General features: G+C 41.4%; 1 protein-coding gene across 3 annotated transcripts in view; it reads left to right on the top strand.

The window, feature by feature from the left end:
• dachd (dachshund d) overlaps positions 1–13677 on the top strand; it is a 90849-nt gene that overhangs the window by 71587 nt on the left and 5585 nt on the right. For 2 of the 3 annotated variants that reach the window (XM_023430680.2, XM_023430676.2), the window contains exons 7-10: positions 8875–9020; positions 11122–11269; positions 11954–12112; positions 13526–13594. In XM_023430680.2, the coding sequence (XP_023286448.1) occupies positions 8875–9020; positions 11122–11269; positions 11954–12112; positions 13526–13594 (522 nt within the window). The remainder of the gene's footprint in view (positions 1–8874; positions 9021–11121; positions 11270–11953; positions 12113–13525; positions 13595–13677) is intronic. The other variant, XM_023430681.2, reaches the window with a different exon arrangement.

The raw sequence follows: 13677 nt of genomic DNA, 5'->3' as shown, positions 1-13677 counted from the left end.
CGCTGTGCGTCGTCGGCAGTCCCAGTTTACAGTCTGAATGAGGAAGCGGAGCAGGTACAAGTGTCACAGTCAATTACCATACAGCTGCTTTGGGCAAGAGACTGTGGACGCTGTTGGGCTCATGTAGAGAGAGGGGATATAGTTTGAAAAAAGATGAAAAAGACAAAAAAGTGATTTTTAGCCTTTGTAGTCTTTGTTCTGTTCCTTCTGTGCATAAGCATTTGCAATGATAAAAAGGAAGTTGAGGGACTTTGGGTCAGGCAAAAGTTTCTGCATCAGTTCTGTGCTCTTTTCGCGGTGTAAATATTTCACTGACATTGATGGTATCTGCGTACAGTATCATTAAAAGTTCGATATGTTCCGTGTAAGCTCCTTCTCTTCATCTTTCTGACTTTAATGCATAGTGTTTTGTTCAGTCCTCTCGATGTCCTTGGCGTTGCGAGCTTCAAACACATGCTGACTACCTGACTTTCCCTAAGTCAGGAGGCAAGATCATTAGCCATCACAACCCTGAAATGTGACTTGGCAGACAATAATGCTTTATGATCAAACAACTTGTCAGTGCGTCCTGTTGAAATGAAAGAGTGCAAAAAAATAATTCAATAGAGGATCAATCAAATTTCCCCAGCCCATGTGAGCGAGATTGCTGATGGTGCAGAGAGGGGCTATTCCTCGAGGACATGGGAGTTCATTTGGATATTTGTTCTCCCCCTCATGAATGTTCCATTGCGTGACACCATCTCCTGCTAATCACATTTCACTGAAAAGGGGGGATGCTTTTAGGGACGTTGAAAAGAGAGAGGTTCTTTTTAATCTTTGAAATGCCTCAAAAGTGACAGAATGCTTTCTCCTGCCAAGACGTGAGCCTCGGATGGGGAGATAAATATGCTGTGGTCAGCTAAGTGTATCTAGTGAGCAGAGAGGCAAATTTAATAATGCATTATCATTCACTGGCGAAGGTGAAATCTCCCTGTCCATCAGAAGGCTGAGGCCTGTTTCATGTTACCCTTCACTGCAAATGAACAAGTGCTTTACTCAGCCATACCAGAGATGCACAGTAGGCACCGGTGCTCTACTATATATGCTGCTCTGGACTGTCAGGAAACAGGTCTGTAATCAAAGCAATCATCTATTGGTCTTGACTGGAGACATTAATGATCACAGTCCTTACTCCTGATAAAACTGTTTTGAACAATAACCTTTTTTTTTTTTTTTTTTTTTTTTGTTTCTCCCTCCCTGAGAACACAAGGTGTGCTTTACATATCTGAGCATCTGCTATTATGCAGATTGTGGGAGCATATTTACCCGAATGCCCTTGGACAACAGCATTAAACAATTATGAAGATTATGTACAATGCAGAAAATTTGTGATTCAAAACAATTCGTATCTTCGCAGTAGCAACTGTTGCAGACAGATAAGGTTGACCCTGAGTGTGTATTTCTGTACTTTTGGAGACATTCTGTGTGGTTGTTTGTATAATTTAATATTTACATGTAAACAGTAATTAAGTGATGCTACCGACATGCCAGGGCCAGGCTCTGCCAAGGTAAACACCAGCCCTGGTAGTTTGCCACAGTCCATCATGTTTACAGACTTGCAGAGCTGAGTGTTGTTTGTGTGCTCTTCCTTGGCAAAGCCCATAAAACACAACCAATTGGATGCCGAGTGTTGAACACAGTCATTCTTATCGTCTGGCAGTCTGCTCGCTGACTTGAGGACATTGTGAGTCAAACCTTTAAATTTTCACTCTGCGATAATTACGCTGCTATACTTGAGCTTTTATATCCTTTCACTGAGAAAGTAAATCATTCCTAATAAAGAGAGGAAGAATAGGGGGCGGAGGGAAAAGTGCTTGAGGACTAATTCTCTTCACTCCCTCCCTCTCTGCTCTCTATTCTGCTTTTTGAAAGCCTTTCTCTGAGTATTCCAGTCACCTTGACTTTGCAGCTGCAGCCTTATAGTCTGTTGCTTATCCTGCCTAACCCCAGCTTGTCAATTAGGTGTTTAAAAATTAATCTCTTTAACTGGAAATACCATGCCAGCTTTCTTCCGTCTGTAAATGAAGTGTTATTAATTCACACAGCGCAAAGCCAGTGTTATGAATAATGTTATCAAAACAGATTTCCACACGTTTAACACGTCGCTCCTATTAAAACCCCTTAAGTATTTTTATAACTGTGAAACCAGGACTACTAATGGATTTGCATCCATTTTTGAGCTTCTATACCAGGCAGCCATGGAGCAAGTGCTCCTAAGCCAGGCCTTTTAAAGTTTACATTTCCCATTTCCTCTTTTGTTCTTTCATCTTCGTTTAAAAGCAGCTCAGTATAGCCAGTCTGGATTAGCGCCAGCCATCGCCGACGCTCGTTCAGCAGTAACAGAACAGCAGAGCCTCTCCCTGTAGGATTGCAATGCCAGGCAATGACACCAATGTGTCTCCCTATACCCCCCCACACCCCCCACCCCACAACCCCCCTCTCAAACCCAGCGAAGCTCTGATCTAACAGCAGGCTATCTGGCCAACCACACCAAGCTAATACTTGTTCCATTAAAACCTGGTGATTACGGGGGATTTCCTCTCTGTTTGTTTGTTTGAATGCTTAATTATCAATATGTAATTGGCGTGTGTATTGTGATGTTGGGTGCATATTCGGTGGCATATTTTACTGGAATGCACATTGCTATCGGGTAGAAACAGGACTCCCCAGTCACTGTCTAAGTTAAGCTGCATGAGAAGTTGCTCTAATGAATTAATAAATGCTAAACAAAGGAGAACTAAACAAAGAGTGAGAAATAAATGGCTTGATGATTAGTGGGTCAGAGAGATTAGTGGGGTATACAGTACAAATGATCCCCCTCTGAAATGGGAATGATTCAGGCAAAATACTCAATCAATACTTGAGGCCAATTTAATCTCTGGGATTCTTCTGTCAATAAATGGACCTGGTCAACGGAAGTCAATATGCAAAGACAAACTAAACACCTTCAAAGTGCCTCACTATAATGTCCTTCTCCAAGTGTTATCTTCTTGACAGTTTGGGCTGGTAGTCAATAGGTGAATTACAGAAACCTGTTCAAGTCTGCCTGGCTGTCGTTCCCTCTTTTGAGCCACAAGTATTTTTTTTTTAACCCTCCAACCTGAGCTTTAGCCTCCTGGTTTATCTAAAAAACTAAGGTCATGGATTTAGCGCTGTGATCTCTCACCTCCAACCACCTTGCCCCGCTCCGTTTCGACCACTCTAACTGTGATCGTCTCTCTACAAAATGCCATTTTGTCTCCACTACTGTTCGCTTTAAGAGCTCATTTGAAGGTGTGCGCTGGCAGAAACAAAAGTCCTGTGTGCTTTTATGCAGTCATCACAGTCAGCCAAGCCTGTAATCCTCAGAGGTCCGATAATGACATAGCCCCTGCATTTATTACATGGAGGAGAGGAGAGAGGGAAAACGCTGACTTTGAACAAATGAACACTCTGACCTTTATGCAATAAATATGACATGGGCCGCATAAAAAGACAAGATATCTTCCTCCTGAATGGAAGTCAACACGGATTCTACTCCCTTGCCTCTTGCTCTCTCTGTTTCCATTTCTCTTTCTCTCTCTCACTTTTCTTTCTCTCCCTTTTTTTTCCCCCAGCTAACAGTTCAACAAATGATGAAATCTATTTTAACTGTTTGCACCCATAATATTGTAATCTATGCTCCAAAAGCACAATTTGTAGTTCATAATTTTCTGTGCTATTGGTAGAGTCATACATAAAGTCCATTGCAGAATATTATGGACAATCGTCTGTCTGGATTTTAATCATGCATGATTAAGTTCTTATACATTTAATCATTAGCAGGAATTTTCTCAGCATGAAAGCAATAAAAAAAATTCTTTATCCATGCCAGGAAAAGACAGTTTTAACAGAGAGAATCAACCTTTCACTGTGTCTTTTGTAATCTCACTGTGATCCCAATTGAGCATCGCAATTGTCTTCTTTTGTCACCTCAGACCGCCTCTCTGACAGTAAAGGATTTATGGTTATTTCCTCCATGCAGCCTGTCCATCTGTGGCTCTATCTTCATATGGCCTTGAGAATACGATTCAATTTATTAAGGCAAAGCAATGGACTCATTACTTTAAAAAGGTGGCAAGAGAGAGAGGGTGAGAGAGAGAGAGAGAGAGAGAGAAGTGACACACTGAATTGGTTATTAATGGAAAGGCACAGCCATAGGGCAGTTGAAATTTAATGATATCCTACAAGAAAATATGAGGGTGTCACTCTCCAAAAAGTCATGCTAAATGTCAACATTTTAAGGTCCCGGCGCTAATTTTATGCCTGTGCACAGTAATGTTTTGGAGAGCATTTAGGAAACACGGCCCAGTGGCCAGCCTGATTATCCCGCTCACCTTCTCTCCTCTCTCCAAATGGGTTTGTGCAGCAAGCGATTTCATCTCTAAGTGAAGGGAACATTAGGGAGGGGAGAAAGAGAGAGCGATAGAGGAAAACACGCGGTTTGATTTTCATGCTGTGATAAGAGAGTGGGAGCCAAATGTTACCTGTTAATCTAGCCCAAACCGACCGGGGCTCTTGACTTTGTCCCCCAGCAGGGATGGGGCAAACACTCATTTTCCTCTCTCCGTGATGAAAAGGAAATTAGCTTAAATGTGATGAGGGCACATTAGTGTGTGTGTCGTGCATGTGTGTAATGGGTGTGTTTGCGTTTGAAGGTTTTTTGTTTTTTGTTTTTTTGTTTGCATACGTCTGCGTGCGTGTGTCTGTTTTTTCTCTTGCTTTGCAGTGTATACAGTACATTACACACACATATGTGCAACATATGCAAGTGATAGTCACTCTAAAGGAATTTGTCTTGTATGGATCATCACACACATTCTCACAGTGTGTCCTGCAGGTTTTTCTTTTGCTTTTTCTTTAAGGAAAGTGCATGCAATGCCTGCAAGTCAATTTTAACCCTCCAGTTGTTAAATTATATACTATCGTGTACAATTTTTCTGTCCAGGTATTGTGAATCATTTCAACCTTTGTTAACATGTTGAAAAGCTGCTTTCACAACTGTGAAAAACAAGAGACGTAAAATAATATATCCAGCCTATGACCTACTGTTGTACCTGTTTAAAACTATCAGGCAGTTAAAGCTGAATTTATTTTGCCTGAAAGACCCCTCAGAGTGCAGACATCATTTGCAAGATAAGCCAGCCTCATGTTTTTTTAAAGTGCTCAAATTGCATGCAACTACTTTTTTTTTTTTTCTTTTTTTTTTGCCCAGCTCTGCATCACTGCATTTGTACCAGAAGACAGATATTTCCCTTGACAAGATTTTCCAAATCCAGCGCTTTAAGTGCAGGTGGAATAATGCTGTGTTAGCTGCTAATGGCTGTCCGAGAGGTCATAAGTACTCCATTTGAAGGAGGCTGGTTTCTCCGCAGCCCTGGCAGGTCAAATCAAATGTAATTGTGCAGTGAAAAGCAGTGCCTTGCTTTGTGTTGGCTGTGCTGACAACCTCCAGGTTTAGCATTCAGTTCTCCTGCTGGGAGGAACACCGGTTTGCAAGGACAAAGGCTTCACCTGTCAATATATCACACTGACTGGCCGGCCAAATGTACCTCTGCACTCCCGCTCTCTTTCCCCCTCTCTCTCCTATCTCTTTTCCTCTCTGTCAGTCTTTCATTCTCCACACACCCATTCTATTCCAGCCTCCTCTTCCTCAGACTCTGCTTCACCTATCTATCCATCCATCTTCTGTCTTCAACCATCTATCTCTCATTCCTGGCATCCTTCTCGTCTTCTTTCTCGCTCTCTCTCTCTCTCTTTTTGTGTGTCTTTCTGTATCTTCCTCTGCTCCTGCTCACACTGCCTTCATGTGAGGACTCTGCTGAAATGTCCTGAGGGACCCAGTTTCAAACACAGGAACCAGAAACATATGGCACATTTTCAACTCCCAAGGTCAATTACAGCTATTTATCCAGAGATTGCAGCTAAATTTCCCAAGGTTTCTTCTAGATTTACCACAGATTGCAATGTGTGTCTGTCACATTTTAAATCAGGCCAGTTTCCTCTGCTTCTCTCCACTCCCTGCAACTTTCCATCAAATATTTCAAAGGCTTTCAAGTGGGTTTTAGACATGTTTTATCTCCGGTTATCATGTGCCCCATCTTTTTTGCCTCAGCTTTGCGAGGTCCAAGTGCCGCTTGCAACACAAATCTAATAACATGTAAATTGGAGATAAGCCCAGATCCCTCCAAGTGATATTTTTTACATTCATAGTTTGTCAAGTCAATTCCTGGGCCCCTGTTTTAGCAGCACAACACATGAGGAGTGAGAAAATTAACTGGATAGGTGATTCATCATTGCTAGCACACTGTCAAGGACTCCCTCTGCAGCTATTGAGAGCAAGGTGGAGGAGGAGGACGGAGAGAGGAGGGGGGCGTTGTTTTAAATTATGGCATTTCATTCAGAATGCATTGTATTTACAGCGTCCCATTTTTATTTGTGGCTCCTATTATCCGCCGAAACAGTTGTGCATGAAATGTTATTTGTGACAGGGGTGACCTGCGAGTGTTTTTCTACACAGTATTTCATAGCCGGGGCCTTAACTGTACCTTTACCGTACGGTAAGCACAAGAGGCTGTCACAGCTGCTGTTGGCAGCCTTGCTAGTGGAGAAATATCACCTGGAAACAGAGTACTCCATTCCACCGGCCCCCATCACTCCAACGCCTGTCGCTGTAATTAAGTTGAAGTCAATGATTCTGGAGCGATGGTGAGAAATAAACATGCAAACACATGCCAGCATTTGCAGCCAGGCACCGGGAAAAAGGGGGGGGGGGTTTGGCTGGGTGATAACATTAGAAGCAGAGAAACTACAGATCTTGATCATGCTCGCTTGAATTTACATTTGAGTTTCATTAAGCCAGTTTTGATTATATTGATTGAATTAGTCACTTATTAGCTTTCCCGTTTGTTTCTTCTTTTTTTTTTTTTTTCAAAATGCCGCTACTTATGCATAGCTCCTGGTGGAAATGTTATCTGACAAGAGGTGCTGTACGGTAGTTGGAGTCTGTCGAACAAAACACGCTGTTTGCTTTTCCCAGAGCATGACAGGTTGTTTCCCCTGCAACAAAGCCATCAAATATTCTGTGTGATCCAACATTGTGTTGGAGGGAAGGCCTGCTGAGTGGGAAGCCGGAGTTTGTTAAAGCAATGATTTATGATTAATGCCAACACTAAATAAGGGACAAAGTGCCTACAGTACAAATCAATTACAAAGCTACAACAGCAGACCTTTCCCCGAGGTCTACTAACGTCTCTAGTTGTTATGGTGATTTTATTGGAGGTGGGTGATGCATGCATATAATGCATGCAATACATCTATATCAAACTGAGCTGGAGCCAACTGTAATGCTTTTGATCTTTGATTAGTTATTTTATTGAGATAAAATGGGACTTTCATGTTATGCCACTGTATAAGGAGAGTGCATTTTATATCTCCACCCAGACGCCCACCTCAAAATGCAGACAGGACTGCACCAAACAAAACAAATTACCACAGGAGTGGCTTCTTAAAAGTAGGCAATTCATTATTTTTATGAAGTCAAATTATAAACAAATTTTAATCCATTAGGCAACCATCCATTCTAATTAATCAACAGGAGTGAACTCCATCTGAAAAAGGAGAAAGGTTGTTTACTCTCTCCACGGACCAGCGGTGCATATTTCACCATCTTCCCCTCTCAGAGAGAAAAAAAAAAAGAAAAAAAAACGTTCTCCAAATTACAAACCTAAACTGTGAATCCTAACACTCGACTTTTGGCGCAGAGATGTTTCCAGGGCATTTGCAGATGCTTGAAATAATCTCCAATGTTTTTGCTCAATCTGCTCTGAGGATGGGTGAAATAAATACTTTAAACTAATTAATGTAAGACCAGCTGTTCCCAGCACTTGGCTGGCGTTGGTGAATATTGATGGGAGGGAGAGGCAGGGCTGTTCAGCTCCACTCGCTGTTTGTACAAGATTCAGCCTGCCACATAAACAGATATGAATACTGGATGAGAGCAGAGAGGTGCTGTGCACAACACAGCCAGGGCTCCACATTACAAATAAAACTTTTCCCCCTTTCATTAAATTAACAATTAAACAGCTGATGGTGCAGACTTCCTGTGGCGACCTTTTTAGACTGGATGTGTTTAATAAACTGTCTCTCTGCAAGATGGTAGCACTTACAAATTGTTGGCGTGATAAAAGCTCACTGGACAAAAACATGTGTCAGATCTGATGGGGCAGCAAACGGCAGTGTCGGACATACTGTTTTAGTTTGACCAGGCTGTATCTGTGTCTGTCGGTCTGCCTCCTGCTTTCTCTCCCTCCCTCTTCTGCTCCTCTTTCCTCCTCTGAGGCCTGGTGAAGAGGCTGGACAGCAGATGGCAGGGCCCTACCCCTCTGCCGGTGATGAATGGAGTATGATGTCATCTTAGGTTTGACAGGCACCCGTGCGTGCATACACAAAGGAAGCGCGAGCCTCTGGGGTAGAACTGCAGGCCTGCTTCTGATTTTGGAGTCCACATGACAGTTCTTAAATGGGGGAAGCTGGATTTATGTCCTAGTTGATATTGTTTAACCCCACACTCAGGCCTAGAGAAGAGGCGATACAAAGGAATCTCCAAAAAGCTAGTCTACTATATTTCTAAGAAGAAGGGAGAGCTGGGATTTGCAATACTGTTTGCTACTTTGTCAGTTCAAGTAAGGGTCAATATGTGTCACCTTGGCCAACAACAGTTCACATATTCTGCTACTTAGCTTGTTTTCCTGTTGCCCAAATAGTAGATTTTATGAATAATTCATCAATTGCCAATGCTACTTTTTTTTTTTGCAGATGATAACCCCTTGTGTACCCCAACAGCAAGAGATAGCTACGAGAGGTTGTCGTTGGCTGGACAGGCTCTACCTCCTGGCTTCCCCTCACCATTCCTCTTCCCAGACGGCTTGTCGTCAATAGAGACTCTCCTCACCAACATACAGGTATTGTCAGCTGACCTGCGACCTGACCTATGTCCTCATAACGAGACAGAGTTAACACACTTTGACACAACTTCCTCAAAAGGCTCACTGCTAGAAGTGACTTCATCATCTTCTGACGGTTTACACAGTAGAACAGTTTTACACTCCACCTCATGTAGCCAGGAATCAACCTTTGTACTTTGAATGTTTAAAGCTGCTATTTGACAGTAAGACAGTAAACATTGGTTTTCATTAACCATAATGATGAACTTTCCATTAATGTGACAATCACCGGGATCTTTTCCAAACATTACCCAAGAAGAGCATGCACGTTCATGGAAATGGTACTTTGACAAAAATATCTTAACTCAAGGTCCACTTACTAGCTTGTTTCCGGTGTTCAACCACTGTTGTCCTTGACAACTGGGCGAACTCCAGCCAGTGAAAAAGACTGTGACAGACGATTGAAAGCTCTGGAAATAGCTAGCAAGACAATATTGATTTAACATTTCTTTGCTTGTCAAACTTGGCCAAGTAGTTTTAGTCGTCTAAACTTAACAGCACCATCGCCAAAGATATGGCTGAGCCAAAAATGCTCATATGGGTAATTTTCAAATCCACTGAGAAAAAGAGAAAAAAAAACTAAGCAGGTGTCTTTACAGCCAGTTGAATGCTGGCTTCATGATTTAAAAAAACAAAGTCATTATATATGAATTTATTCTTCATTTATTGATTTTCTTCAATGCTATTTTTACCAGAGCTCTGAACACTAGAAAAGTAACCATCATCCACATCCTCCTCCCAAGATACTAAACAGATACACTCAGTTTGTAAATCTGCATACCTTAACAATACCCATCTACTCAGCCTGCCATTAAGTCTTCAGCTCAAACACCCTCAGTCAGAAAGATGAATGTATTCGCCTTCTGTCTGAGTGTAATGATGTGTGTACACTGCTGCCCTTCTCATTGCACTTGTACCGTTGGCATCAGAGTCCTGCTTCTCCTTTGGCTCCGCGTGGTAATTAGAAAGCCACAAGTAAACCCGTCGCAGGCTCCCACCACTCCACTAAGTCATTTTTGATAATGATCTTCGTGTTGAATATTTATATACAAATCAACAAAATGAAACCAAGCAGAAAATTAAGATAAAGCAACTTAGAATAAATTGGGGTCAGAAGAATCAACAATTAGTAAGATATAGCCCAGTGCATTTGATATAATTGCGTGTGGATGGGGAATAATTGTGATGAAAATGGCCACAGTACTGTACAGCTCACACATGCGAATGCTGTATCTCTCAGTTTAGGGCTGTCAGGAGTGTATTTGGAATGGCATTAATGTAATTGATACATGATGAGATACTTGTCATTCATATTATTCATTCCTGCTGTGCGCTGCGAGGAGCTTGAAAATGTGCCACGGAGACTGATATTGTGTTTTTATACCAATCGAGTTACAGTTGTCAGCTGTGGAGTTGACAGAGAGCAGTATGAAAAAAATACAACAAAAAGGGAGCGTGAAGAAGCTGATCTCGCCCATGTAAAACTTCTACTACTTCATCTCAACTTTTAATTTGAAGGCGCTGAAGTGTTTCCTGTTTCTTTCTTGAATTTTCCCAATCAAGCAAACTTATTTTAGGTTTGGTTCCCACAGCCCCAGCATGTTCAGTCTGTCTCCACTTGTATTACACAGCTTTGACCAAAAGGGGTCAGACATATCCAGCTCTCTCACTTTATTAGCTATCATTATCATTCATTATTAAAAAAAAAAAAGAAGATTATTACTAACACTCTGTTGATCAATTCATGTTACTGGATCTTGTGCGAGCTGTGGAGCAGCTGACAGATAATGACATCTTCACAGATAAAAGGACCAGCAAAGGTGGTAGCGCGCCTGAAAAGAACTATATAGCAGCAGTCAGCTTTTGGCCTCCTGTTCTGCTTCACTACTGTGGGCAGTACAAAGAACTGCTGTGACATACTTTCAGTGTGGTTTGCCGTCACTTCTTCTTGAAGCTCTTAAATAGCCCGCATCACTCTCTCTTTCTCTGCTCCCCCATTTTCTGTATATCTCTTGGTGTATATACTCATGTGTGTGTATGTGTGTGTGTGTGTGTGCAGGGCCTGCTCAAAGTGGCAATTGACAACGCACGGGCTCAGGAGAAGCAGGTGCAGCTGGAGAAGACGGAGCTGAAGATGGAGCTGTTCAGAGAGAGGGAGCTCAGGGAGACTCTGGAGAAGCAGCTCGCCATGGAGCAGAAGAACAGAGGTACTGCCTGATGACTACCTGGCACTGAATCCTCTCTGTCAGCCGTGTGTGTGTGTGTGTGTGTGTATGTATGTGTGTGTGTGTGTGTGTGTGTGTGCGCGTGTGAGTGAGGCGGTGGGGGGGGGCATGTTTTAAATGTGTGTATTTGAACATGATATGAACATACACAGTTCTGCATGTTTCTGCATGTTTAATGTTTCTTATTGAAACACTGACATAAGTCGCTGTGTATTTCCTTGCTTACACATACAGTAATCTGCTTAGTCCCAGCTCTCTTGCTAATAGTCAGTTATCATAATTGGAAATACACATTAACTTAGAGAAATTCAGTCTCCATCTCATGTTAAATGCATCAGCTTCATATGCTAACTGTGCCGTTTATGTTTAATGAGAGAAATTCATGAAAAATATCCCAATAAATTTTTCAATTTGTTTTAATTCCCCCTAGCAGTTTGCTAAACCACAGTAAGATTTTCTTTTATAGGGAAGATCTTTACGTATTATAAAATATTTAAGTTTAATTGGTTTGTAACAGTATGCTATTTTTTTTTTTTAAATGAGGTGATTATCGTCTTTTGCTGCCAGAATGTGATTTCTACAATAATCAGATTGTAGTCAGAGTAAGTCTCCTCTAATTTGCCCCAGAGCTCATGTATTGTTAACTGTGATCTTTCCCCATCTTAGCAATCATTCAGAAGCGTCTCAAGAAGGAGAAGAAGGCCAAGAGGAAACTCCAAGAAGCTCTGGAGTACGAATCCAAGAGGAGAGAGCAGGCCGAGCAGACTCTGAAGCAGCCCTCGCCCTCTGACAGCATGCGTTCACTCAACGGTCAGGCGCTCCACAGTGAGACACTATTACATTTCCTTTCCAGGTCTTTCAGCCACATGGTGAGTTTTAGTGGGACAAAATGAGGAGAACAAAAGCAAATGGGTCAAAGATTTTTCAGGAGGTAAATGTTACCTGAAGGAAATATTGAGACTCTCCCCTCAATAATTATTTTATAAACAGTGCTAATAAAACAGCTTTAACCATATTATTAATTGCATTAATAGCAGCAACAAGTACAACAGTGTTTTGGTCAAATGATGCATATCTCATTTGAATTTTCCCACTGCTGAAATACACATTTGCTGTCTGTTCTCATTATGTCCTATGAATTTTCTCACCCTGTGCTCAAAGGCTGCAACTAACAATAATTTTATATTCATATCAGTTCATCGGCCGATTATGATGTTGATTGTTTTAATCGTTTAGTCTGTGCCATGTCTAAAACTAGTAAAAAAAAACTAAAACTAAAAAAACAGAACAGTCCAAAGCTTCAGTTAAAATGATGTAAAACAGTTGGGAAGAAGGAACCACAAGATGATTGGCATGTTTGCATGGAAACAATTAGCTAGTTATCAAAAATACTTGCCAAGTAATTAACTTTCCTTCTAATCTACAAATCGATTAATTGTTTCAGCTCTTAAGTGCTGAGTGTTCAGTGTTCTTTGCAAAACATCACGGTGTCATGTGCAGAGAGTATTCAATGTAATACATATTTACAAGAACTTTAAATTGCAGGTAGAGGTACAAAACAAATAAGTAGCAAGTACTGAAACTAAATACAGTTATTGTTCCTTACTTTAATCTGACAGCTCAAGTTACTTGTTTGCGAAGTAGAGGATTTCCATAGAAAACAAGACGAGCCCATAACTGCCACTGTTCTATTTCAAACCAGCCAGATGTGCTGACTTCAAAGAAAATGTCATTCTAACATGGTAGTTGGTTGTGCAGATCATTTTCTAAACATAAAATCTAAAACTACAGGAACATCTCCTACATTTACTGTAGTGATGTTTCATCATTAGTTCACTGGTTAGGTCTGCCACAAGCAGTTTACAGTGCAGTATGGAACCATTAGGCCAGTACAAAATCAAAATACTATGAATATTTAATACTTGTTCAATTTTACCTGTAACACCTTTTACTACCATTTATACATACTACTACACATTTGTACTTTTATTTAAGCAAACAATTGAATGCAAGGTGACACTTTTAATGGACAATTATTCCAAAGTGTAACACAAAGGATTTGAGTATCTTGTTATTCACCACTGATTATAATCGCACAATTCCTCCAACACACACATGCAGAGGAGACGTAGCTTGAAGGCTAAGCCTCTTGTTTTGAATGAACGATGCTCTGAAACTGGCATTGTGATAGGTGGATGTCAGGGATGTTTAACGGCGGTGATCCCTCTCTTCTCTCAGACTCTCTGACCCCTGAGATGGAGAGTGACCGCAGCAGTGGAAGAACAGATGCTGAAAGGACAATACAAGGTACAGGGGCTCAGATGAGACAATAAATCTCTCTCTCTTTCTCTGGCTCTCACTCTTGCTCTCTTTCTCTCTGCCCCCCCCCC

This window comes from Seriola lalandi, unplaced genomic scaffold, assembly GCF_002814215.2.
Source record: "Seriola lalandi dorsalis isolate HSWRI2012SDOR001 ecotype SW California unplaced genomic scaffold, Sedor1 jcf7180002054908, whole genome shotgun sequence".
Classification (NCBI taxonomy): domain Eukaryota; kingdom Metazoa; phylum Chordata; class Actinopteri; order Carangiformes; family Carangidae; genus Seriola; species Seriola lalandi.
This window is presented reverse-complemented; position numbering and strand designations above follow the sequence as displayed.